At 44.0% G+C, this 25,484-nt stretch overlaps 1 protein-coding gene across 22 annotated transcripts in view; it reads left to right on the forward strand.

Moving 5' to 3' along the window:
• The window catches only part of BCL11A (BCL11 transcription factor A), a 107,241-nt gene extending 82,324 nt beyond the window's left edge, over positions 1–24,917 (forward strand). For 9 of the 22 annotated variants that reach the window (XM_010597244.3, XM_023557197.2, XM_023557195.2 and 6 more), the window contains 2 exons: positions 8,946–9,047; positions 14,768–18,606. In XM_010597244.3, the coding sequence (XP_010595546.1) occupies positions 8,946–9,047; positions 14,768–16,788 (2,123 nt within the window). In that variant the 3' untranslated portion in view covers positions 16,789–18,606. Of the gene's footprint in view, positions 1–8,945; positions 9,048–14,767; positions 18,607–22,131; positions 22,225–24,407 lie in introns of those variants that run through there. The other 13 variants (XM_003417577.4, XM_064277024.1, XM_003417576.4 and 10 more) reach the window with 8 other exon arrangements.
• The last annotated feature ends 567 nt before the right edge of the window (positions 24,918–25,484 follow it).

Here is a 25,484-nt window from a genome sequence, read left to right on the forward strand (position 1 = left end):
GTAGGTCTCGTAACTGTCCAGTATTCCTGCCCTGGGACCAGTCCCCGAGAAGGCCTAGACTGACCTAGGAAACCCGAGGGAGAAGTCATCCATCAAATCCAGACTTCTCTTCTTAAAGACGAGAAAAGTAAGGGCTGGAAAGGGGAAAGCGTTCACTCTAGTCACAAACAGCTAGTAAGTGGCAGAGCTGGAAATGAAGAACCCAGATTCCTGACTTTGCTGTAGCAATCTCGCTAGACACTGACATCCCAAAGGAAGAAAAGAATCTGGGGGGTGGGGGGGGTGGGCTTCAATGGGGCTCATGATGTGATGCACTGGGCAAGGCTCTCAAATTCCTCCAAATAACCTGAAAAACATCTCAGGTGGAGACGAGCCTGTGCGCGCGCACACACACCCCCACACCCCCACACCCCCCATCTCACTTAAGTACTCCCAGCAGGAACAAGGTTACCCCTCCTCTCCCCACAGCTTTGAAGAGGAGAAAGAGGGGGAATTTGGAGGGAAAGCCAAGTTGATGATTGAAGAGACAAAGCAGTATAGGAAAATCTCAACATTTCTTGCACAGTCATTTGTTGAAAATGTGTCAGCAAGTGCAAGCCCATCTTAAACTGGCAGTGATACATCTGAAATAGATTATTTAAGCCAGGGAGGCAGTACTGAGAGAAGAACATGGCTATCAACGCTTGTTTGTCGGACTCAGAGGAGTAAAACACAGAGAGTTCTGTGATGGCTGACCACCCACCACTCATCAGGGTAAAAAAATTGAGGTGGGGGAGAACAAAATGGGACAGATGAACTTTCATGAAGAGTTTCTCAGCGTCCACATGACTATGTCCCTTATTTTAAGAAAATGTGCTATTTGAAGACGTAAACTTGTGAAAGCTGAAGACTTCACCAAAGTCCTCAGAGGATTTATTTAGTTGCTTGTAATCTCTGTGGTCAAGGAGCCCTGATGGCTCAACAGTTAAACTCTGAGCTGCTAATGGAAAGGTGATTTGCTTCTGTAAAGATTACAGCCACGAAAACCTAGGTAGGTCTACTCAGTCACATGAGTTTGAATCAACTCGATGGCACCCAGCAGCAGCAGGCACCCAACGACAATGATAACCTCTGTTGTTGACTCAATGAAATGGTGTCCAATATATTGATTTTAATGTAACTAGTAGTTAATTCCATTTGTAGTTACAATTGTAACAGTTACAGTTGATTCAAGCCTGTTGTGCCCCACTTGCTCTGTAGGGCTTTCTCTCTGAGCTTCCGTATCTGCTTTTTCTTTTTGTCTAGAAAATCCTTCCTCTTGTCTTCTCCAGGTCCAGTTCATAAGTTAACTCCTCCCTCCTCCCCTCCAAGTGGAAGTAGTTTCTCTTCCTTTGAATTTCGACAGCAGTGTCTCTGTACCTGTCTCATGACACAGTGTCTACATTGGAGTGGAGTTATTTCTGCTCGGACCTTATCTTCTCTGCTAGATGAAGGCTGCTATGGGGAGGTCGGTGTATGATTTTCTTTGTACTACCCGCAGAGGCTAGCCCTTTGCCTTGGGCATTATGGGCACTTGGTAAATATTTGTTGAATGAATGCATGAAAGAATGAATGAAAGGAATTTCTCCTGGGAACACATTTTGCATAGTGAGGTACGTGGTTAAACAAACAAAAAAATTGTCCTAAGACAGTTTGTCTATTTATGCACCTGCCTAGTCATTCTCGTCTTAGGTAAGTTCTACCATTCTAAGAGGCAAAAGCTTAAAGTGTAATAAAAATTTATCTAATTCACCATCAAGTGAAAATACTTTGGGCCCAGAGCCAAAGAATATTATTGGAGTGAACTTTTTTCAACATCCTAAATTTAACCAGCTGGAATTCTTTTTTTAAGTACCATCCTATTCAACCTTTTAAAATGAAGGATTTGCCTTTTAGTGGGAAATCTGCATTTCAACACAAAGATGGAACACAATGTCTTTATTCTTCAGAAAAGCAAGCTCTTTTTTTTCTTTTTTTGAATTATGTGCTTTGCTTATGTTAAAGACACAGATTGCAGAAAATTTTGTTTAGGCCTGACAGATTGGTGGCTTACATTTTTTGCATTTTTATAGAGGTGCATGAAAGATGTCATTCTTCCGATCGCCCCTTATAGAGTGAATGCCTAGGATGAGAACTCTTAGAAGGTGAAATTAGGAACGCGTTGTTTCAGTCATCAAAGCTCTGAAAGGACAGAATAAGTCAAAAAAGAAGATGAGTTTTAAATGAGTGATTTATGTAGTTGAAGTCACTGGTGAAGCAGTATCAAGGAATATAAGAAGAATCATGAACAAGCTTCCGCCAAGGAGTTTTGGAGTGTAGTGACTTTGGGAATCTTGCTCGCTTTCATTTTTGCAGAATATGCTTTTTGAAGAGCATCTTCAAGCCGTAAAACCATAGCCGGTAAAAAAAAGCAGGGGAGGAAAATGCTCGTGTAAGTGCTCCTTTCTAGAAGAAAAGGGAATGAGATTTTGACAATATCAGAAGGTTAATTAAGCAGTCTGTTAGCGGTGATAAAGCTGGCACATTTGCAGTCCAAACAGACATCTCAAGCCATGGGCATAACTAATGTTTGCTCTATAATACTCTGATAAGTAACAGAATTTGAGAGAGAAGAGCTGGTATCTAGGGTTAGGAGCTAGAAACATTTGACTAGAAGACATTTTGGTGGATTTGTTCTCTGGTTAAATAAAGAAGTCTGTAGCCCAGATGACCTGTTGTTGTTGGTAGGTGCTGTTGAGTCAGTTCCAACTCATAGCAACCCTGAGTTCAACAGAACGAGACACTGCCTGGTCCTATGCCAGCCTCGCAGTCATTGCTGTGTTTGAGCCCATTGTTACAGCCACTGTGTCAGGCCATCTGGTTGAGGGTCTTCCTCTTTATCGATGACCCTCTACCCAGTATGACGTCCTCCTTCAGGGAAGGGGCCCTCCTGACAACATGTCCAATGTATGTGAGACAAAGTCTCGCTGTCTTATTTTCTAACGAGCACTCTGGCTGTACTTCTTCCAAGACAGGTTTGTTCGTTCTTCTGGCAGTTCACGGTATATTCGGTATTCTTTGACAAAGCCATAATTTAAATGCATCAGTTATTCTGCAGTCTTCCTTATTCATTATCCAGCTTTCAGATGCATATTATGTGATTGAAAATATCATGACTTGGGTCAGGCGCACCTTAGCCCTCAAAGTGACATCTTTGCTTTTTGATACTTTAAATGAGAGATCTTTTGCAGCAGATTTACCCAGTGCAGTACATCATTTGATTTCCTGACTGCTGCTTCCATGGGCATTGATTGTGGATCCAAGTCAAATGAAATCTTTGACAACTTCAGCATTTTCTCCGTGTGTGGTGATGTTACTTATTGGTCCGGTTGTGAGGATTTTTGTTTTCTTTATGTTGAGGTGTAATCCATACTCAAGGCTGTGGTCTTTGATCTTCATCAGTAAGTCCTTCAAGTCTTCTTCACTTTCAGCAAGGAAGGCCGTGTGGTCTGCGTATCACAGGTTGCAGACTAGCTAGCTGCTTTGCTGTTACTTGTGTGCCTTGAATCCAGTAATGTTAATGGAACTGGAATTGATACACTCGGGGAATTTTACAACCTCTCAAGATGCCTTTTAAGTGTATTCTAAAAACCAGTTGTCATTGAGTCATGGTGACCTGATGTGTGTAAGAGTAGAACTGTGCCCCGTAGTATTTTCAACGGCCAATTTTTCAAAAGCAGATCACCAGGCTTTTCTTCTGAAGTGCTTCTGGGTGGCCTTGAACTTCCAACCTTTCAGCTAGCAACAGAGTATGTTAACCTTTTGCACCACTCAGGGATGTGAAATGTAGTCTGGAAGGTGGCTATTGAGGGAGGGGGAAGGCTTGAGAATTGTGGAGCTGGAAGAGCCCTAAGAGTCCTTTATTAAAGCCTGTTACCAACACAGAGATCTTGTCTCCATCATGTTAGGTCACCATCCATTCTCTTCTTGAAGACCCCGGGTAAAAGGGAAATCATGGCTGCACCAGGTAGCCCATTTCGCTTGGGGTCAACTTGACTTCTTAGGTGCTCTGTCTTATTAGAAAAACACAGAAGTTAAACATACGTTTAAGAAAAAAAAAGTTTATATAGACATATATGTTTTAGTGAACAGCAAACATCTGTGTACGCCTCTAGAGAGACCAGGGATTTTAATACCTGACATAAGCTGGGCTCTGGAAGCCATCCGTACGTGTGTTGGAAATGACACTTGTGCATAGCTGTTTACGCACATTTGTATGTGAGCAGCATTACTCGTTGGGTTAGTAGACAGTAATGTGGTTGTGTTGCATGTCCAGTGATTAGTTTCAGAAACAAGTAGCATGTTACTGGTCAAGAAATTCTTGCGATGCTCTTGAGGGAAGCTAAAAACTTGACTTAATGACTGACTGTAAAGTCCAGGGACATCTCACTGGGCTTTTAGAGCTCCACATGGCAAGTTGGTAACTCATGTATAAACCCAAACCCAACCCAACCCAACCCAACCCAACTCCTTACCATTGAGTTGATTCCGACTCATAGCGACCCTATAGGACAGAGTAGAACTGCCCCACAGCGTTTCCAAGAAGCGGCTGGTGGATTGAAACTGCTGACCTTTTGGTTGGCAGCTGTAGCTCTTAACCACTACAACACCAGGGCTCTACTTCATGTGCAGAGGAATGAAAAGTGACCAGTGTAACACTAAGTAAACGGCTGGATGAATAGCCATCATGTTGACGTAGGCACAGGAGGGCTATACCTCAGGGCCAATCAAGAACATTCCCAAATTTGTTGCAGATTTTTAATGAGACCTGAAAAATGAGCCATTATTTTTATTCAGCTGTAAGGAATCTTTATAATGCATAAGGTGTTCTGGGGCCCCAAGTGGAAAAGCTGGGCCTAAAGAGACTTTTGTGAAATAGGGCAGGTTAAAACACCTTTCACCAGGGGACTGTGAGGCATTTACAACACTATCAGAAGAGGGCAACATGACACATCTGAGAATCTGGACAGCGAGACGGCAGGTCCTATCATTGCTCCATGCATGCAGTGTACCATGGCAGCGTTCAGATATCTCAGCTTTATGGAACCAGTGAGGACACCGTCTACTTGACATAAGCTACACTGAGTTTCGTCGTATGCTAAGAAGGTTCCTTAGAAACAGCAATACCTAACGGAGTGGCTGGGCCTATCCTCTGTCCTGGTCTATGACGAGGGTAGAACCTCAAATTCTATATGGCAGGACCCTTAGAAATTTCCCAAGCATGCTATTTTTGACAGTTCCAGTCCTAAGGAGGAGGGGCTGGGAGAGAAGGGACAGCAGCCTCATAGGCAATGGATCTCTGCCCAGACACATCAAAGCTTCCAGCTTCCCCTCCTCCCCCTGCCCTAAGAGCAAATCAGCTGCCGTTGAGTTGATTCTGACTCATGGTGACCCCGTATGTTGCAGAGTAGAGCTGTGCCTCATAGGGTTTTCAAGGCTGTGACCTTTTGGAAGCAGATTGCCAGGCCTTTTTTCCAGAGTGCTAAGAGAGTGCTTCTTAAACTCCGTCTTGCCTGATTCACCTGGGGGAATGGTCCAGTTCAGATTGCTGGGCTTCAGCCCTAGAGTTTCTCATTCAGGTGGTCCAAGGTGGAGCCTGAGAACTTGCACTTCTAGTCAGCTCCCAGGTGACGCTGATGCTGGCCCTGGCTCCACACTTTGAGAACCACTGCCTCGAGAGACCCACCAAAGAAACAGGGCATAGCTAGAGCACCCACTTCCCAGCCAGCAATCTGGGGCCCACCTCTCCCTGGGAGAATTAAAATGAGGGTGGGAAGAGAAAAGGCCTTAACTAAAGGGCAGCTTTTTTTTTCCTCCTGAACTGGGAGGGCAGAACTGCTGGTTGAGTTTGATGCTGAGGGGCACTAACTGTGATACTTTACTTTGCCTGAGCCCTGATAAAATAATTGAAGGCATCATAGCAAGAAGTTAAGCCCTAGGGATGCTATTAAAAATTTAGCATTTCCAGTTCTTGTGGGAATGTCGATTCTACTAACCAGTGAGAAGATTATGGACGTGTTCGAGAAAGCAGCAGAATCCGCTGGGGTTCCCAACTGGCTTTGCTTTGACCCTCTTCCTGGAGGAAGGTAAAGTGAAGTCGGAGTCCCTCTCACAAAAGACAGTGTGCTTTTGTCTAAAGCAAATAGCTTGTTAGACTGATAGAAATGGTTTGTTTCTCTTTGACTGCCTAATTCTGCAGGGGAACCCAAGGTAGAGGGTGAAAACACTGGAAGTAAGCCAAGAGGAGCAGAAAGCAGAGCAGGGTTTGTTTCTGATTTTGAAACCAAGTCAGTTCATTTGGGTCTTTTAAAAGCTTCTCTCAACACCACTGGGCTGGGTTTCTCCCCCAAGAGGTTTTTAAGAGCTGTCAGATGGGTCAGCAGGAGTCCCTCGGTGGTACAAACAGTTCACATGCTCTGCTGCTAATGAAAAGGTTGAGGTTCAGGTCTACCCGGAAGCACTTCGGAAGAAAGGCCTGGCCATTGAAAACCCTAAGGAGCACAGTTCTATTCTGACACACTCGGGGTCCCCGTGAGTCAGAATTGACTTGATGGCAACTGGAAATCGGTCTGCAGAGAAAGAACCTCCTTGTTGGCACTTCTAGGACAGTGGAGACCAGGATGGGAGCAGCAGAGGGAAGGGATAGGTACCCCAGGAAAGAGCCCTGGACCAGGAGTCAGTAGACTAATTCTAATTCTCGCCCCCATGTAATTTCTCAAAGCCTCAGTTTCCCCACCTGTAAAATGAAAGCACAGATTAGATGATCTCTAAGGTTATTTTTACAACTCAAAAAACAAAACAAAACCAAAACCCCATTGTACTAGATATTCAGTATCTCATCTTTGATGAAGCCCTGCTTTGCCTTGTAGCCTGGCACTGTGGAGAAGTGGCCCAGGCAGCTCGAGGCAATGGGTTTGTAGGCAAGTTTGCCAGCCAAGAGATCCGTGTGAGTGGCTGGGCCTGGGTTAGGTTAACAGTTCTCATCTTTCTTGCTGGAGGCCTCAGGCTTTTCTTCCCAGGGTAAGTGGCCAGGGATTTGGGATTAGACTGTCCTCACGCAAGGTCCAAGTACCATGTTGCTGTTATGCTGGAGCCACCAAGGGGCCTCAAATGTGTGAATTTTCTGGGAAAAGGATTGCAGTCTTGGCAACACGGAAACTTATTTAAAACCTGACGCAAGAACAAATGCAAAACTGTTTTCTCAGATTTCTTGCTGAAAAGTACTGTGAGCAGGTCTAGTTAGTTTTACACCGCACTCTCAATTCATTTAACAGAAACAATAAAACAAAGACATGCTTTTTAAGTCTCGCCCTCTCCTTGTGTTGGTGGGTTTTGTGGTCCTGCTTTGTCTGTCTGTCTGCCTAGGTCAGGGCTCCACAGCCTGGAAGCATCAGCTTTATGCCGTTTGTCTGAGAACTTGCAGGAGCCACACACCATTGTTGGCCATGGGCTCCTCATGGAAGGAATCCTTGTCCTGTCTGCCCTGGTTGCACGCAGCGGCGTGGCCTGTATGAGAACAGGATGCATTTTGCAAATGAGACCTGCTGTCCTCGGGTATAACAACGAGACTTTTAAGCACTCTTAATATTAAGCTTATGGGAGACGTACTCTGTTTACTCACCATCCAAGTCTGCTTCTCTCCTCTCCCACCTCCCTGCCGTCACCAGCTCCAAACCTCTAGAACACACTGAGGTCTCCGACTCCATCTATCCCCTGCCCTGTCTCAGGTTTGACATCCACGGGGTTAGTTAGCCGAAGGTGGACTTGGAAGAGCTAGATACCACATAAACCATAGAAGCTCCAGGCGGCACAAACCAAGTGTTTCCTTTCTCATGAAGGTCTTACGGCTAGAAATGGTTGATTTACTGCTAGGTTTAAGTATATTTGTGCAAGAAGTTGGTGTTCCTCACCAGAGTACAACAAAGCACAGTGGAGTGGATAAGGTGGGCCATTTTTTCTGGGTGCTGCTGGTAGGCTGTCTGTTCTTTTTTTTTTTTTTTTTGTCATTTAATGATACGAGTCCTCACTCTCAAGGTGGATACTTGGTCTAAGTTATTTTAACCCCAGAGGTCTAATCTCTATTCTTCACTGCTTTGCATTGTGAGAAGCCATGCCCCTATGGAGCTCTCCATTGATAGAAGTCTAGAGTATGGTCCAACCAAATCCAGAGATGCCCGAGGTTGCCCTGTCATTGAGGGTCCCACCATAAATTCAGCATGGGAAAAGGGGCAGTGGGGCGGGGGGACAGAGTGGGCTTTTGTCCCATAGAAATGGTTCACGAATGCACTTCTTTCCTGCTAGCATATTGCTTTTTGCTTGGGCTTGTCTATAAAGTAAATATATGCATGTCAACCAGCCTTGCAGATAAATCCCTCCATTCTTGGAGCTCTGGTGGCACAGTGGTTAAGAGCTATGGCTGCTAACCAAAAGATTGGCAGCTTGAGCTCCTTGGGGAAACCCTAGGGGACAATTCTACCCTGTCCTGTAGGGTCGATATGAGTCAAATCAACTGATGGCAACAGATTTGATTTTTTATTTAGGTTTTCTAGTCTATCTAAAATATTACCAATTCCCCCTCTTGCTGTTTACAGGTCTCTTATAAGATTGTATCAAACAACAACAAATAAAAAAGCAAATGATCCAAATGGCTTCCCCATAACTAAAAGAAACCCCTTCCCTTTTGCCAAAAAAAGACCAAAAATAAAAACAAAACAAACCTGTGGGAGACAACTCACTGTTCTTCTGCGGCAGGCCTTGGGCCTGTTAACTATCTGCAAGGCTGTTGTAATGATGTTAACCTATTTTAATGGAATCAAAATGTGATGTCCTATGGTTTACGATGCACACTGTTGATAGCTTTGGTGCTTGATTTTGGGTTTCTTTCACAGATAAACTTCTGCACTGGAGGGGCCTCTCCTCCCCTCGTTCTGCACACGGAGCTCTAATCCCCACGCCTGGGATGAGTGCAGAATATGCACCGCAGGGTATTTGTAAGTTGAGCCTTATTTCTTCTACAAGTAATGTCCATGTGTACAGAGATGAGAGTTTCTGGAAATTACCCTTACTTTCTAAGTACTGAAGGGAGTTACTTTCAAAATAGATTGGCACTTGCATACGTATTATTCCATTACTCATTTGGCGTCCACTCCACTGCTCAGCCCCCAGTGGCTTTTTCCCTCCCGTTTTCCTTTCTTTCTGCACTGAAGGCTGGGAGCTGACAGTGCCTGTCCCTGCAGGGCTCCTCCCCGGGGCCCTGTCTGGCTCCGGGCCTGGTGGCTGGCCACGTGTCTGCGTCTGCAGAGTCCACGTTATTGCTGAGCATTGGCTCCTGTGCCGCCTTTAGGACTTGGACTTCATTCCGTGGCATATGACCTTGAGTAGAGGCCGGAGCCAAAAAGGAGAGTTACCCTTTTGTCAGTCAGTTTAGAGTTAATGCGGGTTATATGTGTATCTCAGGAGCCCTGGTGACGCAGTGGTTAAAAGCTTGGATGCTAAACAAAAGGTCAGCAGTTTGTAACCCACCAGCTGCTCCTTGGAAACCCTGTGGGGCAGTTCTACTCTGTCCTGTAGGGTCACTATGAGTAAGAATCAACTCGATGGCATTTTTTTTTTTTAACAGGTACCTAGATGTTTACTGAACATGGTACATTTTTATATACATGGTGTATCACGTTGTATGTATATGTGTGTATATGTGCATGTATATGTATTTATGCATACATATATGTAATTTATACTTATTTTCCCCCAGTTTTAGAGAAGAACACAGAGTATTGTTAAAATTTAAGAGTTCCACCGCCATCTGTTTACTTGTTAAAGCCAACTATTATACTGGGGACCTTTTTTTTTTTAAATGAAATTCTGATTTGTAGGTGTATAAAAATGCTTTGAAAGATGTGGTATTAGAAAGTGATACAGTGTGTTTCTCTGTGTGGGAATAAACGGTATGAGTCATGCATGGTTAAAAAGTCTGGTGTCGGGGAGGGGATGGATTCCACCCCAAACACAAAAAAGCAAACTCAAGAAAAAAAGATGTGTGACATTTAATCCCTATTTAAGGAAAGTATTTTTATTTTGAAAGTAAATGAAAAATAGCCTGTTGTGGAATGGAAGTAAGGAAGGCAAAGGGTCTTAGGAGGAAAATAACAGCAAGATGTAGGGGTTGAGGCTCTGAAGGGCCTGTATCCCAGGGGGGGTTAGCCAGACTTAAATGTCTTGGGAATGGTATCTGCAGGGCAGGGCATTCACCCTGACACCCAGTGCAAAGCCAGCCATTTATTTTTGTTAAATCCTAGGTAATCTTAGGTAACAAAGAGTTATTGTGTGAATTTCACAAGCCTCTGGTCCTGAGGGTGGGGTGGTACAGGGGTTAACGGCACCTCATCTGCCCCTCACCCACCACCCTCACCCCCAGCTGGGCCCAAGCCTGGGTTAGGTCACAGATGGCAGAGTTTAGGGGTTGGACTCAGGGTTTCAAGTCCCTACTTGCTGGCTGGGTGGGGACAGCTGCCTGGTTTTGCAGGGGGTGCCTGGGGCCGGCACTTGGCTGTGGGAACAGAGCCACCCTCAGAGAGGACAGAAAGAAGGAGTGGGGCAGGTGAGAGAGGGTGGAGGTGAGCGTCCAGGGCTGCTCACCCGGGAAACCACTTAGTTCTCTCTCTTCTGCTTGGTCTTCCCGGAGGCAGTGAGTTTGACTGGATGGGTGGGAAAGTAGGAGACTGATACGGAGCCTCTGTTTTCCAGTCACACCCTACGAAGCCAGGGTGTGTAGATGCCCACACCAGCAGACAGTTTAGGAGAGACCAGAATAACGTGTGTGGAAATGGGTTGTGGGGTTCTGGGAAGCTCTCTAGCAGAGCTGACCTCCGCCCCACTCAGCTGCTTTCAGAGCTCATAGAGTTTACCCGTAAGGTCCCTGCTGGTAGGGCAGTCACCTGACTTTAAAGTACCCCCCGCCCAACCAGAGCCTCCTTTCTGAATCAGTTGAGGCCTGAATTTGGACCTTCCTCTGGAAGCCGTTCTGGGCGTGTAATTGGTTACTCTCCATCATTAATCTAGCCTGGTAGTAATGAAGGAGCCCAACTGGTGCAGTGGTTAAGAGCTCGGCTGCTAACCACAAGATCAGCAGCTCAAATCCACCAGCCGCTCCTTGGAAACCCTATGGTGCAGTTCTACTCTGTCCTATACGGTCGCTGTGAGTCAGAATCGATTCGTTGGCAATGGGTGTGGTAGACCTGATAGTTTACAAAGGGCTTTTGAGCTTCATGACAATTCTTGAAGGCACTGTTTTCTTTTGTGCCCATTTTACAGATGGGAAACCTGAGGCTCAGAGAAATTCAATGACTGTTCCAGAGTCATACAGCTAGTAAATAGCACAACCTGGTTTCCAGCCTTAGACCTCCTTGTTCTAAACCCCGAGCCCAGACCACATACATGACTTTTCAGCATGGTGACAAACTAGAAATGGGGTTATTCCTTCCCATAAAAATAAGGTGAAACAAAATAAAAGCCAATGGGCCGGCTAATAGCAGGTTTAACCCTTTCGATGCCACCAGTTTCTAGGCTTGGGGCCAGGTCTCAGTTTATTGCTGTAAATCAGAACAATCCTAGTGAAAGCCCAGTGAGGCTCTCAAATTGAGAAGTTGATTTCCATCAGAGTAAATGAAGAATATTATTATATTTTGCACGTCAATAAATCAATGTAGCCCCAATTTTGCCGTGCAGGAAATCAATTCTGGTCTTTTTAAACCATCAAAGATGTTAGGAACAAAGTAATTTCACAAATTATGGCAAGTAACACGTTTATCGATGACTGCAGTTTAGGAATTTAGAATCTGTGAGCACTGTAATATAATACTTTGCACTGGCATGAGCTGGGTGAAATACAGACTACATGGTGAAACTAATGTTTCGTTTCTTATTAGTGAACTGGTAAGAATTACCAGTTTCAAAGCCGCTCTTCCCATGTAATCTTTAGTCTCCATCGTAACAGCCCTTCTCATTGACAATTGATTACAGCAGATGCCCTCGTCATCCAGAATACCTAGTTGATGGGAATACCACAACGCGCTAGAGAGAACTGTATGTTGTCTGCTGATTATAAGATAAAATGCCATTTTCTCTGACCTGATGTATGAGAGAGAGAGAGGGAGGGAACATCACAGTGTTAACATACTGTAGCACGATCACATAACTGGCTCTGGAAAAAAAGAAAAAATTAGGGAATTCAGGGCAGCAAAATAAAATGGACTTTTTTCCTTCAAGCCTTTTTGGAAGAGTTCAAGAGAGATCTCTCTGGTAGTGCTGTGTGCCACAGACTTGTGAATTTCAATGGCTGCAGTCATGGTGCGTGAGAAGCCAGTATCACTAGCTATGGATCCAGTCCTGGGTTTCCGTACAATATTGTGTGGTAAAATATGACTTTAAGGCAATTGGAGTGACGATGAAAGGGTTAAAGACTTGCTTCAGCTGACAAATCTCTTTTTCACTTACCCAATTCAGATTGCCAGCCATAAATGCATGATAACCATAGAGTCCTAGAGAGGCAAAGGAGAAAGCCAGAGGGCCACCGTAGTTGGAACCAGATAGTTTTTTTTTTTCCTGCCTGTTTGGGACCCAAGTAGTTGTTCAATAACAACAAAAAAATTATGAAAATACTCTCATTGGTGCTTTTTATTTCCCTTTGAAGAGAGGAGGCAAACAAAAATAGACAGATAATGAAATTCTAATGTCAGCGTTTTCTTTCAAAATCTTTCTGCTTTTTTTTTTTCTGCCTCCACATTAGGCAAATGTTAGAAACCTAATTTTGGTATCTTATCATCTAATCTCGTTAAAGAGATTTACCCAGGAGTGGGCTATATTGAGTGAGATTATAAATGCATTGTGCAGTAAATTACAAGGTCAGGGCGGGAGTCCATTATGCAGACAAGTGCTTCAGTGGGCTGGCTTTTTTGGAGAACCAGTGTTTGGGACTCCTGAGAAGACCCTGCCAGCTTTTCTTTCTGACTTGCCGAATGGAAGAAGCCGAGAACTGATTAATTCCTCATTCTCACTCTTTAACTCCATGGTGAATTTTTTTTTTTTTTTCTTTTCTTTTTAAAAAGTTACTGACAAATGCTAGCTGTGGTCTTCAGGGACTCCTCTAACCCTTCTTTTAAAAGAAGGGGGGAAACTTTGTTATTTCTAGGTTATATTGTATACACTTTCTTTTTCAGTGTAGGAGACCTGGTGGCACAGTGGTTAAAGTGCTGGGCTGCTAACCAAAAGGTCAGCGTTTGAACCCACCAGCCAATCCGTGGGAGAAAGATGTGGTAGTCTGCTCCCATTTGGAAGCCCTGTGGGGCTCTACTCTTTCCTACAGGGTCTCTGTGAGCCGGAATCAACTCAACGGCAGTGGGTTTGATTTTTTTTTTTTGAATGTTGGCAAGTTATCTATTTTTCTCAGTCTTGTCCTTCGGCCACCAACGTTTGTGTCCTTCTTAATGATGCAGTTGACTGGTAAACTGTTGGTTAGTTACTCCCTTGGTGTCTATGTGTTTTTTAATTTAGCTATCTCCAAAAATAAATGATTGTGAAATCAAGCTGGCCCCACTTTGCCAAAGTGGCATTTACCGCTCTCGGGTTCTTTTCAGCGAGAGAGAAATAATGTGACTTAAGCAGGGCCCCTCTCCAGACGGCTTGGCTACTGGCCAAAGAGTTGACTAGCTGAACTGTATCTTTCTGTTTCTTTCTCAACTGGAGCTGAGTCTCAGCCGAGGGCGCAGGATGTTGTATAATTTGGTTCACGTTGTTAGCCTCTCAAAATAATGAGGAGGAGGATAGTGTAGCATTTCTCAGCCTGCTGCCTGTCACGGTGCTGGCTGCTTTAACTGTTCCTTAAACGAGAATGCTGTGACTGCTTATGTTGGCACCAGCCACTCCTCCCAGCTTCTCTGGAGTTACGTTTGTTTGACTCAGGGACAACTCGTAAAGATTCACGCAACCCATTGGTTAACTCTGAATTAAATTTTTCTTTGGAGACTTTCGTAGCATCCCTCGAGATAAAAATGGGAGTCCCCCGCATGGCGGGACCTGAATTGGGACTCCCCGATCCTCGCACAGGCGGGGATGTGAGAATGCAGCTAGTCTGTCTCCCACCGAATTATTTTATGAGTACTTTCTTCTTCTCAACAATATCAACAATTAGCGTGTTTCAGGCCAGGAGTAAAAGCGAATTGGTGAGCTGACTTCCTCTTTTTTGATGGGTGTATGAAATGATTGCCCATTTAGAAAGTTGGTCTGCCACCCATGGGGGAATCAAAATGGAAAGGATTAAAAAAAAAACAAAAGTTTTCCTTAGGTCACCTTGTCTAAGTCCCTCCTTTAACAGAGAGGAAACAAGGCACAGAGAGCTGAAAACCGCAAGCCACAGCTGATGGAAGATGGGAAAGCTGAGAAATTGGCTGAAGTTGCCTAGGATGTAGGGACCCTCAAATTGGTCTAGTTTTTTCTGTTTTGGGGGGACTGGATAAAAAATTCTTAGAGCTAAGTTTAGTGGTAGGAAGACTGAGCAAATATTTATTGGGCACCACCCACCATTTAGGCACCGTGAGGGCTCAGGTCTTGGGTTAAGGGGCCAGGCAGGGAAGGCTGGAGGGGAAACGTGAATAAGCAATTGCTGTTGCCTGCCTTGGTGATGAAACATTGATGTTGGTGTTGTATTATTTTGCAGGTAAAGATGAGCCCAGCAGCTACACATGTACAACTTGCAAACAGCCATTCACCAGTGCATGGTTTCTCTTGCAACACGCACAGAACACTCATGGATTAAGAATCTACTTAGAAAGCGAACACGGAAGTCCCCTGACCCCCCGGGTTGGTATCCCTTCAGGACTAGGTGCAGAATGTCCTTCCCAGCCACCTCTCCATGGGATTCATATCGCAGACAATAACCCCTTTAACCTGCTAAGAATACCAGGATCAGTATCGAGAGAGGCTTCGGGCCTGGCAGAAGGGCGCTTTCCACCCACTCCCCCCCTGTTTAGTCCACCACCGAGACATCACTTGGACCCCCACCGCATAGAGCGCCTGGGGGCAGAAGAGATGGCCCTGGCCACCCATCACCCGAGTGCCTTTGACAGGGTGCTGCGGTTGAATCCAATGGCTATGGAGCCTCCCGCCATGGATTTCTCTAGGAGGCTTAGAGAGCTGGCAGGGAACACGTCTAGCCCACCGCTGTCCCCAGGCCGGCCCAGCCCTATGCAAAGGTTACTGCAACCATTCCAGCCAGGTAGCAAGCCGCCCTTCCTGGCCACGCCCCCCCTCCCTCCTCTGCAGTCCGCCCCTCCTCCCTCCCAGCCCCCGGTCAAGTCCAAGTCCTGCGAGTTCTGTGGCAAGACGTTCAAATTTCAGAGCAACCTGGTGGTGCACCGGCGCAGCCACACGGGCGAGAAGCCTTACAAGTGCAACCTGTGCGACCACGCGTGCACGCAGGCCAGCAAGCTGAAGCGTCACATGAAGACACACATGCACAAGTCGTCCCCCATGACCGTCAAGTCCGACGACGGCCTCTCCACCGCCAGCTCCCCGGAGCCCGGCACCAGCGACCTGGTGGGCAGCGCCAGCAGCGCGCTCAAGTCCGTGGTGGCCAAGTTCAAGAGCGAGAACGACCCCGGCCTGATCCCGGAGAACGGGGACGAGGAGGAAGAGGAGGACGACGAGGAAGAGGAAGAAGAGGAGGAAGAGGAGGAGGAGGAGCTGGCCGAGAGCGAGAGGGTGGACTACGGCTTCGGGCTGAGCCTGGAGGCGGCTCGCCACCACGAGAACAGCTCGCGGGGCGCGGTGGTGGGCGTGGGCGACGAGGGCCGCCCCCTGCCCGACGTCATGCCGGGCATGGTGCTCAGCTCCATGCAGCACTTCAGCGAGGCCTTCCACCAGGTCCTGGGCGAGAAGCATAAGCGCGGCCACCTGGCCGAGGCCGAGGGCCACAGGGACACTTGCGACGAAGACTCGGTGGCCGGCGAGTCGGACCGCATAGACGATGGCACTGTTAACGGCCGCGGCTGCTCCCCGGGCGAGTCGGCCTCGGGGGGCCTCTCCAAAAAGCTGTTGCTGGGCAGCCCCAGCGCGCTGAGCCCCTTCTCCAAGCGCATCAAGCTGGAGAAGGAGTTCGACCTGCCGCCGGCCGCGATGCCCAACACGGAGAACGTGTACTCCCAGTGGCTGGCCGGCTACGCGGCCTCCAGGCAGCTCAAAGACCCCTTCCTGAGCTTCGGAGACTCCAGACAATCGCCTTTCGCCTCCTCGTCGGAGCACTCCTCGGAGAATGGGAGCTTGCGCTTCTCCACGCCGCCCGGGGAGCTGGACGGAGGGATCTCGGGGCGCAGCGGCACGGGAAGTGGAGGGAGCACGCCCCATATTAGTGGTCCGGGCCCGGGCAGGCCCAGCTCAAAAGAGGGCAGACGCAGCGACACTTGTGAGTACTGTGGGAAGGTCTTCAAGAACTGTAGCAATCTCACTGTCCACAGGAGAAGCCACACGGGCGAAAGGCCTTATAAGTGCGAGCTGTGCAACTATGCCTGCGCCCAGAGTAGCAAGCTCACCAGGCACATGAAAACGCATGGCCAGGTGGGGAAGGACGTTTACAAATGTGAAATTTGTAAGATGCCTTTTAGCGTGTACAGTACCCTGGAGAAACACATGAAAAAATGGCACAGTGATCGAGTGTTGAATAACGATATAAAAACTGAATAGAGGTATATTAACGCCCATCCCTCGCTCTCACCTGACACCCCTTTTTTTCACCACCCCCTTTCCCATGGCCCTCCAGCCCCACTCCCTTAGGGTTTTTTTCTAGTCCCACGTGATTTAAACAAAAACAAACAAACAGAAATAACGGAAGCTAAGAACATGAGAGTGCTTGTCACCAGCACACCTGTTTTTTTTTTTTTTTTTTTTTCCTTTTTTCTTTTTTTTTCCTTTATGTTCTCACCGTTTTGAATGCATGATCTGTATGGGGCAATACTATTGCATTTTACGCAAACTTTGAGCCTTTCTCTTGTGCAATAATTTACATGTTGTGTATGTTTTTTTTTTTTTTTTTTTAACTTAGACAGCATGTATGGTATGTTATGGCTATTTTAAATTGTCCCTGATTCGTTGCTGAGCAAACATGTTGCTGTTTCCAGTTCCGTTCTGAGAGAAAAAGAGAGAGAGAGAGAGAGACCGTGCTGCATACATTCTGAAATACATATCATGTACAGTTTTATTATATAATGTGAGGAGGAAAAACAGTCTTTGGGTGAACCCTCTGTGGACAGGATAAATAGCACTGAAAAAAATAATTCTCTAAGAGCTACACGTCTGTCTTTAAAGCGTTAAAAGTTACCAAGTGGAGAGGGAAGAAAGGCCTTGAATTGACAAATTCACAGAAAAACAAAACGAGTGTATTCTATCAGTTGGTTTTAAAATATGAGTGCCTTGGATCTATGAAAACCACATTGATGGTTCTTTCTACTTGTTACAAACTTGTAGCTTAATTCTACATTGGATGAGGTAATAAACCTTAGGACCTAGCATGTAATTCTACATTCTATTTCTCACAACAATGGCTACCTAAAAGTATGGCCCGTTATGTCGTAGTTAATCATCATTTTCCCTTTAGTTTAATTTTGTAAACAAAACTGATCATACCAGTATAAAAGCTATTTTGCTCCTGGTGAGAGCTTAAAAGAAATGGGCTATTTTGCCCAAAGTTTTATTTTTTTTTTAAAGGATGATTAAATTGAATGTGCAACATGCAGAAGCCCGAAACATAATTAAATACATTAGTAAGGAATTCATTTTATGAAGATCCTTGTCTGGAATAATATCTTTAAAAAAAAATTCAGGCACCAAAAGAAATAGATCCAGATTCAACTTGGTTGTCAAATGGACAATCAAATTATAAACTTTGAGACCTCGTATGCCGTATTTACAAAGGAGAGGCTGACAGTAAGTTTTGCCGGAGGGCAACGGAGGGAAAAATATGTGACTTATTAGCACAACATGGTACTCTTTGCCATTTTAAACTAGAACAGGTGTATAAGCTAATGTTGATACAATGATGATTAACTATGAATTCTTAAGATGTGCGTTTAAATGTGACATTCTTAAAAAAGAAGAGAAAGAATTTTAAGAGTAGCAGTATAGATGTCTGTGCTCCCTAAAAGTTGTATTTTTTTCATATACCGTGCGCTATTTGTGTTAACATGGAAGAGGATTCATTGTTTTTATTTTATTTTTAAAATTTTTCTTTTTTATTAAGCTAGCATCTGCCCCAGTTGGTGTTCAAATAGCACTTGACTCTGCCTGTGATACCTGTATCTTTTCTCTAATCAGAGATACAGAGGTTGAGTATAAAGTAAACCTGCTCAGATAGAACAATTAAGTGCACTGTACAATTTTCCCAGTTTACAGGTCTATACTTAAGGGAAAAGTTGCAAGAATGCTGAAAAAAAAAAAGAAAGGAACACAATCTCATTGATGAGCATTTAAAAAAAAAAAAAAAAAAACTTTGCCAGCCATTTACTTGACTAATGAGCTAACTTACTTGGACACAACATTGCAAGCGCTGTGAATGGAAACAGTACACTTAACATAGAAATGAATGATTGCTTTCGCTTCTACAGTGCAAGGATTTTTTTTTTGTACAAAACTTTTTTAAATATAAATGTTAAGAAAAAATTTTTTAAAAAACACTTCATTATGTTTAGGGGGGAACTGCATTTTAGGGTTCCATTGTCTTGGTGGTGTTACAAGACTTGTTATCCATTTAAAAATGGTAGTGAAAATTCTATGCCTTGGATACACACCGCTCTTCAGGTTGTAAAAAAAGAAAAAAAAAAAACATACATTGGGGAAAGGTTTAAGATTATATAGTACTTAAATATAGGAAAAATGCACACTCATGTTGATTCCTATGCTAAAACACATTTATGGTCTTTTTTTCTGTATTTCTAGGATGGTATTTGAATTAAATGTTCATCTAGTGTTAGGCACTATAGTATTTATATTGAAGCTTGTATTTTTAACTGTTGATTGTTCTCTTAAAAGGTATCAATGTACCTTTTTTGGTAGTGGGAAAAAAAAAAAAAAAGACAGGCTGCCACAGTATATTTTTTTAATTTGGCAGGATAATATAGTGCAAATTATTTGTATGCTTCAAAAAAAAAAAAGAAAAGAGAGACAAAAAAAGTGTGACATTGTACAGATGAGAAGCCATATAATGGCGGTTTGGGGGAGCCTGCTAGAATGTCACACGGATGGCCGTCATAGGGGTTTGTACATATCCTTTTTTGTTCCTTTCTCTGCTGCCACGCTGTATGCAGTACTGCAAGCTAATAACGTTGGTTTGTTACGTAGTGTGCTTTTTGCCCCTTTCTTCTATCACCTACATTCCAGCATCTTACCTTCATATGCAGTAAAAGAAAGAAAGAAAAAAAAAAAAAGGAAAAAAAATGTTTTGCAGTTTTTTTCATTGCCAAAAACTAAATGGTGCTTTATATTTAGATTGGAAAGAATTTCATATGCAAAGCATATTAAAGAGAAAGCCCGCTTTAGTCAGTACTTTTTGTAAATGGCAATGCAGAATATTTTGTTATTGGCCTTTTCTATTCCTGTAATGAAAGCTGTTTGTCGTAACTTGAAATTTTATCTTTTACTATGGGAGTCACTATTTATTATTGCTTACGTGCCCTGTTCAAAACAGAGGCACTTAATTTGATCTTTATTTTTCTTTGTTTTTATTATTATTATTTTTTTTTATTTGGATGACCAAAGGTCATTACAACCTGGCTTTTTATTGTATTTGTTTCTGGTCTTTGTTAAGTTCTATTGGAAAAACCACTGTCTGTGTTTTTTTGGCAGTTGTCTGCATTAACCTGTTCATACACCCATTTTGTCCCTTTATTGAAAAAAATAAAAAAAAATTAAAGTTCACAATGTAAGCTTCTTGTGTCCTCATTTGACACACTCTGTAAATTACTTTCAAGAAAATAACAGGTTTTAAGAGAAGGCCAGTCAGTCTTTTTCAGGATTATTTCTATGGGCATTTTGATGTGTGCATTATACCCTAAAGGAACATAAAGTACTTGCTATGTTAAAATAGACATATCTCAAACCGTAGAAATAGTTTTTAGGCTTTCCAGTTCTAGAATAATTTTCAAGAAATACAAGATGTTTTTCAGTCTGGTGTTAAGAACTTTTCCTCCCTCTTTTAGCAATAACCCATTCAGATATAAATGAAAAACCTGCTGGTCATAGCATTTTAAGCTTTTATTTCCTTTGAAATTTTTGCTGTTCTTGTTGTCTAAACGTTCTTTTCTCTTCTTCCATTCCTGTTCTGTCTTAGAACATAATATAAAAAAGGTTTAACAAAAAAACCAGTCCTTTAGTCTTCACGTAAGAACAGTCTTCCCTCGTAGTAACACGGCCCCACCCCAACCCCAACCGTGAAGACCTAGAAATGAAGGCGTCAAGTTAAAAAAGAAAGAAAGAAAGCAACCAGGGGTTTTATCCAGATGTGGCCTAATCTGGAATGAGCCACTAATTTCCTGAGATGCTTGGTGGTTTGCCTTGTGATTCTGAGATCCCAGGCACCCTAGACTCCGACAGATGTTTTTATGGGGTCTTCTTGGCTGACACCAAATGGAGGGTGGGAATATCCTTCAGTTGTCTTTTGACCAACCAACGGGCTGATGAAATGCTACACAGTCTTTTGAAAGGCAAGTTAGTTAGGTCTTGAAACAAAAAACCCTCCTTAGAGATCTGTGTTGTGGGTTTTTCAAAGACTGCCTGTTCCAACATCTCTGCCTCACTGCACACACACCTTTGTGAACTGTCTCTCTGTTCCCGGTGTAGATGAATGGACACGACATTGTTCTGATTTTTGTAAAAACCAAAACAAAGCTGTTCTGTTGTCTTCTCGTGGTAGCATTTTTCGTTGCTCAGTTCTTATGCCCCAGTGCTTGTTAGGTGCACTTTTCCTGAGATGCCTTTTATCTGAGGCAAGAATAGTTTTATCTTTCTAAAGTATAGAGAAAGTAGTTGTTTTTGTTTTTTTTTAAACCAGCTTGGGTGGGAAGCAGAGAGTGTGGCAGAGGAATCCTGTTAGGATGTTGGAGAGCAGCTAGGATGGGCTTGGGGAGGCTGGTTTGGAGACCTTGACCATTGTCAGTGAACTGGGACAAGGTGTAGTTGTTGTAGATTAGGTGACTTCAAAACTGAGTCCAAGATGCTGTTCAAAACAGAAATATCCGCCAGTACCATGCCTGCTTTAGACATGGCGGTTTCTGCTCCACCATATTAAATGTCCATAAAACCTCTGTGTGTCCCTGTTACTCCTTTACTAGGAGCTCTGAGTGTAGCTGGGTAGGTTTATAAGCAGTATTCGTTTTAATTTCTCGGTATGTGGTGCTCTTAGGGTGATTAGGTTTTGCAGCCTGACAGAATTAATGGTGGATACTGTATACTTGTGTGTTCAAATTTCTTAAATCAAATGGGGAGTGGGGAGGGGTACAAACATCTGGTGATAAATCACAGATTATGTTTGATTTACATGGTCCCAAAGTTAAATAAATTTATTGAGAGACAGACTCTTCAGGTTACCTAGTCTCCTGACTTATTGAAGCCTCTTATAAAATATTATTTCTGAACCTGAGTGAACAATAGCAGCATGAAAACATAGCCAACAAGAATATAACTTATAAATGACATCTTGTATCCGGAACCCTAAAATTAAAAATCTTGACATAAAATACCATAGAAAACATTTCCAGCAGTAAGATGAATTCGCGATACATTTTTTTAAAACGAGGCAACATTGAGAACATTTAACATTTTCCAGAATTCTCAAGTAAGTTTTTGTGACACTTCTGATGTGCGAATGGTCTACAAACCTGAACTCCCGAAGCTTAGAATGTTCGTTCTGTCTTCATTGTGAAAACACCTTAATAAACAGGAGTACAGCAGCTACTATATCTCCCAGATTCTAACCCAGAAGCTCCTGCAGTGCATATACTTTTTCCTGAGATCATTTACTATCCTCTCTTTGTTTAGGGTCTACAGCAGGACTGAAAACAACACATTTTAAAGGTTGCTAAGAAGTGAGGCCAACACATGATTCTTCGTTTGTACTAGCGATGTCAGGAGGTGTGAAGTAGTTGAGTTTTTCCCAGGGCATTCTGTGGATGGAACTGTTTATTTAAATACCATTTTTTGTATATGCAATACATACATACTGTATATATTCATAATGCTTGAAGTGAGAATTCGAAAGGAAGTGGGGGGTTTAGATATAACTTCAACTGGAGCAATAAGGAAATGAGGTGGTTTGTTCACAGACCCTGAAACTTTGCTAAAAGGTACTGGGATTATTTCAGGCCTTCCTGGAAAGGAGTTGGGAAGCCTCAGGCCCCATCCTGTCTTACTTCGAATGTTTTACTCACAGAGAGTGAGGGAGGAAATACAGTTTCTCTCTTTTTTTTTTTTTTTTGAAACTCCCTTCCCCCACCGTACACACACACAAACATGATTTCTTACGAGCGTGTGGTAACTGTGTTCATTATGACACTGTTCTTCCATTGTTCCTGGGCTGGATGTGTTCAAGAGTGTATCCATCCCATTCTCTTTTCTCAGTCAACTTCCCATTAAAAAAAAAAAAATAGTGGGAATTTGGCTGGTGTGAGGATGGGATTGGCAGTGTTCTTTAAACCTGCTTAGAGAAATGCTTTCTTAAAAGGCATGAGCCACTTAGCAAATTTCCTTAAGAATAAATGAACCCCTTTTAGGGAAATGTACCTCAGGGCAGGTAGATAGAATTGCAAATAGGTGCGTCTACTCCAGGGCTGCTGTAGCCACAAGCAGTAGACGTGGGTCGCTGGCATGTACTTTTGTTGCCGCCATCTTGTCCCATTCGCCCACTGTTTCACTTAACAAAGCACCTGGCCAGTGAACCAGCCTTTGGAGGGATGGGCTGTTTCTCTCTCTCTCTCTGTTTTCCCAGTGTCTTCTATGGTGATTGACTCCTCCTTCTAAGCAGGGAAGGAGGCCAGTACAGTTCACAAGGGTCATTGTGTTTAAATACCTAAGCTTGGCTGAACACAACTATGGTTGATCCAAACACTGTTTTTCCTTTCTGTAAAGTGGCAAAGACGATTTAGAGGGAACATATGTAGTGGTCTTTCATATAAACAGGGAAAAGGCAAATCAGGAGATTTCCCCAAAGTCTGTCCCGGAAATTGGGACCCTCCCTGCAAAAAGCCCATAGGGCTGTGCTGTTAAATAACCATGAACAGGCCCACCCCGATGCCATGCTCTGTATGTTAGGGCTTTAAATGTTGGTAGCAGGTCTGACAAAAGGGTTTGATTGAGTATCAGCTGAAAGGGCCTCAATGACAGAGACTTAGCGCTGGACCGGGAATGAGTCCCCAGAGCCTACCTGGACACAGCAGGCCCCTCGTCCCAGGTCTCCACTGCTCAGGGGGCGGTGCCTGAGAGCAGCTGAGCTCCAGACCCCGGGCCTCCTGTGGCACTGAGTCAGGGGAGAGGAGGCCCCAGGCCCCTGCTCTGGTCGCCATGGCAACGAGGCCAGGAATGCCACAGAGGTAGTCCTCCCAGGCACATCAGGACTGCCAGCTCTGCTGCTTCCAGTCAATGTCCACAGCAAGGGAGGACCCGGAGGAAAACAACACCCCTTCTGCCCTTCACCGTGGCCTTCCCCCTTACCAAAAAGGAAGAGGAAAAGACAACTGCATGCTGAAAGCAACTACAGGCAGTTTTTGGTGCAGTTTGGGAGCAACTGTTTTGGGTTCTGGTTTTCTCTTCAGAGATTTGCTCGCCTCTTGTAACTCTGGCTGCTTTGACGTTGAACTCGATGACATTTCATGTTTTCGTTGTGCTGCTTTTACATCAGTTTTGGTTTTTCGTTTCTTTATAATTTTATTATTATTTAAAAAAAAAAATGTCCTCCCTCCATCCCCCCGTTCCCTGTTCTCCTCAACCAAAGGACTATTTCTTACTAAGTTTTCTCAGTCATAAGGGAAAGTGTTTCCTTCCAGGTGTGTCTCGAGCTTGTTAGGACTCTCATACGATTGGGGAGGAGGGTCTGGGTCCTTTGGGGGAAGGAAGGGAGGGAAACATGGGAACGCCACTCAGAGGTCAGAGATTGTGGGGAGGGGGTTGGATATGAAATCAAGCTTAAGATGCCGGTGGCTCAGCCTGTGGTTGATTTAAGTTGTAATTTTAAAAAGCTAGTTAGAGAACAGAGAATCAGTGGGCCAAGTCACACCTGTCCTTTTTTTTTTCCCCCTCCTCTGTCCCCAACCTCTTTCTAGGTTCTTCACACACCCCCATTCGGCGTAGTGCCCAGAGAGCTCAAGATGTGTGGCAGTTTTCGGATGGAAGCTCGAGAGCCCTTAAGTTCTGAGAAAATTTGAAGCCCCCAGGGGCGGGGTGGACGCGTGCCGCCCAGCCGACATCAGCTCTTGGTCTGTCATCCTGCTAGTTTGTGATGTTTTCTGACAGTAGCCTCCAAGAAGCCGTTGTGCGAAGACAGAATCCTGCAGAGTCCTTCCTGCCTGGGCCTGCAGTGCCATTTTATTTATATTTTTTAATAAAAAGTAAAAACAAAAAAACAGACCCACATTGGAAAGTGAATCAGTCCCACCTAAAGGGCTCATGGACCGTTGCTGTCCTTAGCGAGGTCCCCGCCCTTTTGAAACCAGCTACCCTAATTACCCGTATTGTGGAAATGAGCATGAATCCCTAACCCCTTGTTTCTATACATTCTATGTTGTCTTTTAAAAAGTGTGCTTAACATTGACACAATAAATGTCGGAGCTTTAGGTGGTGTTTGCTTGTTCTTTAATTTTTAATGCTTATGAGACAATGCAGCTGGTTAGGACTTTGTATTTCTGTCCCCTTTTTCCTACAGACAACCATCGGGTGGGTAGGAGGAACGGATTTGAGGCACGGGTAGGCGGTGCAGAGGGGGAATAGACTACTGCTTATCAGGTGGCATAAATTTTCAAGGAGAATCAAAATGCAAAACGTGAGAATAAATCATAGCCATATCATAATTAATGTAGTGGTCTTGCTGTTCATTAATGCTCAAGCGTGGTTTCCTAACTGACTTACCATTTGCATACCTTTAAATAATGCACACTATGGCACACTGAGTTCTGTTTTTCAAATATATGTGGTGGCTACCATGCAGGTTTCGAATTTGTCTTTTAATTTAGTTCAAGAAAGATAACGTCACTGGGCTAGTGGTAAATCCCAAAGAAGGTGATAAATGTCAGTAGTCGCTTATTAAATATTCTAATTTTAGGCTTCCAAACCTTCAGCAAATATATCTTAAGGCAGACAAATAAACAAACATGAAACTTCTTCATTACTTACATCAGGAAATT

Source organism: Loxodonta africana, chromosome 26 (genome assembly GCF_030014295.1).
Source record: "Loxodonta africana isolate mLoxAfr1 chromosome 26, mLoxAfr1.hap2, whole genome shotgun sequence".
NCBI lineage: Eukaryota > Metazoa > Chordata > Mammalia > Proboscidea > Elephantidae > Loxodonta > Loxodonta africana.